The 7,529-nt window shown below is 48.0% G+C and overlaps 1 protein-coding gene across 1 annotated transcript in view; it reads right to left on the bottom strand.

Annotated features, from left to right (window-relative positions):
* Positions 1-2,951: 2,951 nt before the first annotated feature.
* The window catches only part of TDRD7 (tudor domain containing 7), a 45,108-nt gene continuing 40,530 nt past the window's right edge, over positions 2,952-7,529 (bottom strand). Inside the window, exons 15-16 of the mRNA XM_004710993.2 lie at positions 3,786-3,946; positions 2,952-3,421 (exon numbers count right to left, since the gene is read on the bottom strand). Coding sequence (XP_004711050.1) covers positions 3,201-3,421; positions 3,786-3,946 — 382 coding nt within the window. The 3' untranslated portion in view covers positions 2,952-3,200. The remainder of the gene's footprint in view (positions 3,422-3,785; positions 3,947-7,529) is intronic.

Raw genomic sequence — 7,529 nt, 5'->3', positions numbered from 1 at the left:
CATATTCTCAAGGAAACAGAAGAGAACACGTTGCCTTCTGGACCTCTCCATTTCACCAGCATCCCAGCTCCCTGGGGTACAAGCTAAGCTGCTAGAACCAGCCTTTTGGTGACACCCTATACCGTTCTGTATAGGGAGAAAATTGTGTGCAAAATCACAACTCAAAACCATCACCACCAAATAATTAACAAGTCCTAGTTTCTGGAAGGCTGGTATATTTTCCTGAAGAAATCACATAAACCCCCAAGAAAACTCAGCAGTCTTTTTGAATAATAAGAAAAATAAAGTGTGTCATACAAGGATATTTGGTAGAGGTCTCTTTTTGGATTATTATGGGAAAGATTTTGGTGAAGTTGGATAGATCCTAGTTTAGAGAATGCTTTTTAAAACCTGGGTGTACAGATTAATAATAGTGAGCAACACCACAAAACCCACCCACCCCACTGGAATGTCTCAATTGTGAGAGCGTGTTCTCTCCAAGGTTAAGTGCCATGAAAGCATTTTCGTAAGGCAATGCTTGGCTACGTCAGGTAGTTTAAAGCCTTGCTGCTGTGGAACAGAGCAATGCAGAAACGTGCCCCGATGCCAATGCGCAGCTTCAAGGCACGGGCTGTGAACATTGGCCAGAAACGGTCAAGAGCGGGGAAGCTCCCATGGCCCTCCCCGGTCACTGCTCTTTCCCAGGCAGGCTCCTGGTCTGGGTTTTTATGTTCCCCGCTTCCTGGTTTCCTCTTTCCTCAGGTTTGTCTTCACTTGCTCAGCATCACAGGGCGAACTGCTTCCTGGAACTGTCTTTTGTTAGGCTTTGGGCTGCTAATGGGCAGGAGGTCAGCAGTTTGAAATCAGCTGGTGTGTGGGAGAAAGATGAGCCAGGGTTCCTCCTCCCATGAAGAGTTGCGGTCTCAGAAACTCACAGGGGGCACTTCTACCTTCTCCTACAGGGAGGGTCACTATGAGTCACCGTTGACTTGATGACCTGGATGACAGAACTTCCAAATGCTCCCGGACTCCAAGCTTCCTGGGGCAGTGGGGATGCAACGATCCTTGGCGCTGTTGCCTGGAGCTTATCTTTCAACCGTAAGCCAGAGATACCCTCTGAAGCCTTGTCTTCAGTGAGTTTTTAAAAATCGTTTTATTGGGGGCTCATACAGCTCTTATCACAATCCATACATCCACCCATTGTGTCAAACACTTTTGTACATGTTGCCATCATTTTCAAAATATTCTTTCTACTTGAGCCCCTGCTATCAGCTCCTTGTCTTTCCCTCTCCCACCCTCCCTCTCATGAACACTTGATAAATTATAAATTATTGTTTTCATATATTACATCGTCCATTGTCTCCCTTGACCCACCTTTCTGTTGTTCATCCCCCTGGGGTGGGGGGTTTACATGTCAATCATTGTGATCGGTTCCCCTTTTCTCCCCCCTCCCAGTAAGTTTTTTGAGTAGCCTGTTCACACTCATGATAGCATAGAGTTTTCCATTATATGGATAGACCAGATTTTCAAAATTCCTTTAAATCTCTTTAGGTGGTTCCCCAGTTTGAGCTCTTATTTAGCTAGCCTGCTGTGCGCATTCTTTACCGGGTCCATGTGAACAGTGCACACATTCTGTGGATGGTGCTGTCTCAGAGAGAGGGCCGACCATCAACTGTACCAGAGCTGCTTGCTGAATTCTTCCAGAGTCCTGCCTAGTCTGCACAGGGGTTGCACAGCCTCGACACGTGAACACAGAAGGAAGCCTTTTAGCCACCCTGGCAACAGTCTCCTGCACAGAGGTTTCCTTGTGATTTGAACGTGCACGTCCCTGCCCCCTAGTGGCTTGGGCACTGGGTCTTTTGGCACATGTTTGCACGTCCTTATGGAGGCCTATGTTCTCTGGGCAGTGGAAGCCACTGGAGTTGGGGAAGGGGGGAAGGCCAGCAAGGGGCATGCTGACTTGTTGGGGTGCTGACATAGGCAGTGTTCACATGGTCTGGTGGCCACCTGATTAGGGACACACTACACCGCCAGGGAAAGGTTACTTTTTAAAAGGTGCAGGGATGATGCTGAGAAAGTCTCTTACTCTCAAACCCCGGTTCTCAAGCATCTGCCTTGGTTGAAGCCCGTGGGGGTGGGGGGTGAGGGGGGTGGGCGCATGATGAAGCAAGCAAGGTCAGAGAGACCAGCAGGTGGTCCGGGACCAGTCCTTGATTTCACTTTGGGAGCTGCTGAAAGGGGGGTGGTGGTGGTGGGGGAGGGAGGCGGTGCACAGCTCCAGGGCTGTGTGCTGCTCAGAAAGCCTCCAGGGCTGGAAGGCTAGATGGAGGCCTGGAGGCTAGGCCTAGTTCAACCCAGAGCGACCCTAGGAAAAGAGGCTTCTCTCTGGGACTCATTTCCTATCTAAACTTGGAGGATGGTCTGGCTGATTATCAACCTGCAGCCATTGAGCTGATCTGACCCACGGTGACCCCCTGTGGTACAGAACAGAACTGTGCTCCACAGGGGTTTTTCGGTGGCAGATCTCCCGGGTGCTTCCAACAGTGCCCCTTTAGGTCACCAGCCTATCACAAGTTGCTTTTGTCACCCAGGCTGACACCCACTGACTACTGGGGTCTCCCCCAAAGCACTTGCTGCCATCGAGTCAATTCTAGCTCAGTGACCCGACAGGTCAAGGTAGCACTGCTCTGTGGGTTTTTGAGACAGTAACTCTCGGCGGGAGTGCAAAGCCTCAGCCTGCTCCCACAGAGAAAGCAGCTAGTGGGTCTGAACCACTGAAGCAACCCAAAGTGTAGCCCACTGTGCCACCAGGAACCCGAGGGGCCTCCGAGGTCACCAAATCCTACGTCCCACTACAGGGCCCCCAGTATTGCGTGGAGACAACAAGACAGGAAATGGAAACGTTTCCTTTTAAGGCCGTAGCACCTACAACCAACAAGAAAGCCAGTTTTTTTTCCATTGATAAAATACTTTTATTTTAATATTACAGTAATAATTCAAGAGGCATTTTTTGTGGAAAAGTTAACAGTTAAAGCAAAACTTGTTAAACCCTCTGTCATCAAACATAAGCATATTCTTTGCAATCCCCTACAAGAGTCAGAACCATGTAGCGGAGATGATATAAATATATATATATTTAAGTCTACTATATTTTGTTATTGCTAAAAAAATACAATAATGATTTTTTTAAATCAGTTGTCAAGGTTTCTCAGAAGCAGTGATTAATTAACTTTTGAAAGCTCTACCAGATACTCTGCCATGAAGTCATGGATCCAGATATCCGTGTCTGGCAGCGATGTGTCTACCAAATAGACCACTACTTTCCGGTCCCAAGGGTTAGCGTTCTCAGTAACTGACTGCACCAGGGCCACCAGTGGTTTCTTCTCCACGTGATTGCGAAACACCATCGAAGCTTCCGTTGACCACTGGAGCTGCCTGACACCTGGGAGAGAGACAGGGTGCACAGTGAAGGGCCGGCCAAGCTCGTCTCTGGCCTGCGGTCCTCAGAAACTACCCTGACGTGGGATGGGCCCCTTCCAGAGACCTTCCCTTCCAGAAGCCACTTCCATTTGGGAGTTAGTGCTGTGTTTTAAAACGGAACACACAAGAGAATGGAAAGCAAAGCTCCACTATGGTCAGGATGTACGTAGACACATTATTTTGGGGGTGGTGGGAGGGAGGTGAGGGAGGAAATGGGCGAAAAATAAACTCTTAATAGGGAAATGGTTCCACACTAGCGATGTACCCCTGGACAACATGGTCATCACACAATCGAGCAGCGTGAGTGCATGTGCCACAGAAATTACCAGCGAGCTGAGCTGTGATCGCTTGGAAGGGCAGCTTCCGGAACATGTCCACCAGCGGCTGCACTTTTCTCATGTTGACTAATTCGTGCTTGCCGTAGTCCAGCTCGTAAACGGATACCAGGCCATTGGTCAGGATGCCTTTTAAGAGTACCCTATGCCACCTGGATGGGCGTTGGATTGAGATGGAACACAAAACACGTGATGTCAATCATCTGCTTTGAGGCTAAGCAACAGTTCATGATAAAAAGAAGCGCTAATGCAAAAGTGTGCTGATATCACAATATGAAACGATCCTGTCACGGGCGTTTTAGAATGAGATTCCTTTTTCCCTTGGCTGAGGTCACGGTGTCCCACTGTGCCACTGGTTCATTCCGTGGCCTCTGCTCGTGGGTCCCCTGGAGTTGGTGAAGAGCTGGACACACTCCCTGCCACGGAGCCCACGTGGGACAGGGTTCCCCAGGCTGTAGATCTTGAGGAGCAAACAGCTTCAGAGTCAAGGCGGGGGACTCTTCGCACTGGCCTGGGAGGCAGCAAGCAGCCTGTGTGGTGCAGACTGGAAGGTGGAGGGGGGGCGAGCAGCACCAGGTCGCGTGGTACAAGTGTGCAGAGGAAACCCACCGCGTCCAGGAAGGGCCTGTGGTTCCGAGTCTGGCAAGCACTCCATGTCCGTGTCCGGCAGGGCAGGAGAGCGTGCATGCCGGCCATGGGAGCTACAGCCGGCCTGGGCCGGCAGAGTGGGGACAGATCACAACAGGCCTTGTTTGCAAAGCTGGTCGTTTTAATGACGTGCAAAGACGTTCGAAAAGAGAAAAAAGGGAGTACTTAAGCTAACCTGCCACCTAGAATGAGGGCCATGAGAAGGGTCGGGTGTATGGGGGGCGGGGGGTGGGCAGGGAATGGGGTAGCAGGGAGGAGCCTGGCTTCAGATCCAGAGTGCAAGATGCCGGTAAGAAAAATTCACATGAAGAGAATGCTCCCCTGCAGGGACTACATCAGTGTGGCCGAGGAAAGAAAAGCCTTGACTTCAAGTGCCGGTAGGAAGGCCGTTGTGAAGACCTGGCCTCTTGATGCCACCGGGAAAGGAAAGGAGCGTGTCCACATAGGCAGGCTCTCCACTGCGGCCCAGCTACCTACCCCCACCCTAAGCACCCCAAGCGCCAAGCCACAGCAGGCTCCTAACTGCAACAATCGTTTGGTTGGGGCTGGCTGGCCTGTCCCGATTCTGCACCTAGCTCACACCAGTCCAGAATGGGGAAAGGAAAGCCAGTCTACAAAGAGGCCAACTTCAAACTGCGTGTGTGTGATTGGGGGCTTCTGGGACACTCCAGGGACCTTCAGACAAGCCACGGGTGCATCAAGGGAGACACCACAGAGACCCTCGAATGAGGCATATTAGGAGGCACATGAGCTTTGGGTGCTCGACAGTCCTGCCTGAATCAGGTCCTGGTTGTGTCCTGCAGGGCTCTGTCTTCACCTCTCTGTGCCTCAGTTACCCCAGGCATAATGTTTAATACTGGTCCTCCTGCAGAAATAATGTCTTAAAGTGGGTGGATAGCACATGATGATAGGCGCTAGACACTTGGCGAGTAGGAGCTATAATTATTATGAAAATGAAGGCAAGCTATGTATGTACGACCTTCAGAGCAGACTGAAGACACGTTTTCCTGTGTGATGGTCAGTGTGTTACCAGTTGCTAGTTTGTGTAAATGTCAAAGGAGATGAAATCTTGGGTTTCCACAGGTGGCACCACCTGGGAATTGGCGGTGCCTGGACTGTGTAGCACCGCGCTGGCACACGCATCAGTGAGGACCGAGCTCTGGAAAACTTACGGGCTGACTTCAGAGCCACTGTCACCTTTCAGAAGCCACACCTTACATAATGCCTTGAGTTTTGACTGACTCAGGATTTCGGGACAGGAGAACCGCCTGGAGAGTGTTAAAAACACAGGATCCTGGGCTCTACCCAGAGACCCAGCTGCAGAGGGGCCAGGCGAAGACTGGGAATCTGCATTTTTTCACTAGGTTTCCCAGGTGATTCGTATGCTAAGATGGAGTTGAAAATCACTGCAAGGAAAAATGTATCTGAAACTCCTTGGTCTTAACTTCTCAAACTTGAGAATAAGGTTTATATAAAGCATGGTGAATATTCTTGAGTCTTACACTAGATCGACATTTCGATTCAGTTTATGAACTCAATTGAACAATCAGTTTTAGTCCAGAAGACAGCTCTTTACCCCCTGGGCACAGGTGAACTAAGCCTGGAGGCTGGGGCAAGGCCTCTGCATCCCCTCTCTCCAGACCTCTGGTTTACCAGTTCTTCTCCAAAGAACCCCCCTGCCATGTAGGAGCCCCGGAGCTGCTGAATGAACCTCAGAAAGTTGCCCCTGATAAGGAAGAGTTAAGAGTTTGATTTTAATGGTGATTAAATTATCCTACAAAGAGCCCTGACTAATACAAAGCTAACACTTATTTAATTCAATTCCTGTATTGAATTAAACTGATTTTTGCCTAAGGTTGCAAATAACATGAAGTGGGGGAAAAAAACACAAAACACACACACACAACAAAAAAGCATTAATGAGATGCTTATAACATATAAGTTAAGCTTCTTAAAAATGAGAGATACTAGGTTTTCCCCTTTCCAGAGTTAAGTGTTAGGTATTTTCTTCCCATTAAAACGAAGGGAAAAAAGGTATAAAGACTAGTTTGCTAATTTAAGCAAAAGTTAAGACAATTTCTATACAAATAAGCAGCTCTACCCTTGAAAGAGATTTGGTGGGAGGGAGGAGGGAGAAAGAGAGGGAGGGGGGGAGGGAGAGACAGACAGACAGAGAGAGGCAGCAGAGGAGAGAGGGGGAGAGTTCTTAATGGTGGTCAGCATCAGCTAAGTAAGTTCATTTCCCCTAGGTCAGCTGGCAGTGGGCAGGGCAGGGGAAGCTAAACCTTCCCTGGCTGAATATGGAAAGGAGGGCTGAAAGCCTGGCTTCCCTGGGCGGGAAACTGCACACACTGAGGGGCTTTGGGAATGGGTTTGGGGATAGGGATGGGACACATCTCCATGCAAGTGCTTGGAGAAGCAGCCCACAACATGTATCAAGTACTGTATGACCTCAAACAAGAATTTTCTCTCCTAGGAATCTACTCTGTAAATAATCAGAGACAAATCAATATCTAGACTGAACACTACTTGCAGTACTGAAAAATGTGAAAGAAAAAAAACACCCTTAAATAACGAAAGAGAGTGATAAATGCATTGCAATTTCTCCATATGCCAGAATAGTGATGAAAATGTTTATGACAAAATACATTTTCATCAGAAAAATGCTCACAGTATGCTCTGTAAAAAAGGCAGGTATAAAATTATACAAGATGCTAATGGCCCAATTATATAACTATGGATAGAAAACAAAGGAAATGCGTTGAATTTAACAAAGGTTACTGTCGAGTGGAAGATTTTAATGTCCCTATTTTTGGGTGTTTTCTATTGTCTACAATAAACATCCTGTTTTAAAAATAAAAAGTAATTTAAAATTTTCAAGGTGGATGATTTTCAGACTTAAAAATAGTATTCTCTAATACTGTTCCCCAATAGAAGTTACAGAAAAAAACACTTAAGCCTTCTGGTAAAATTTGGTTTGGCAATACCGCGGTTATTAGATTTTTTGTTTGTTTGCTTCGGATAAATCGCACCATTTTAACATTAGAAAAGTGCCCAACTAGTTGGCCAGTTTCATGTCAAAATTCC

The sequence above is a fragment of the Echinops telfairi genome, unplaced genomic scaffold (genome assembly GCF_000313985.2).
Source record: "Echinops telfairi isolate 266 unplaced genomic scaffold, ASM31398v2 ScPeMD7_7410;HRSCAF=8448, whole genome shotgun sequence".
Lineage (NCBI taxonomy): Eukaryota > Metazoa > Chordata > Mammalia > Afrosoricida > Tenrecidae > Echinops > Echinops telfairi.
This window is presented reverse-complemented; position numbering and strand designations above follow the sequence as displayed.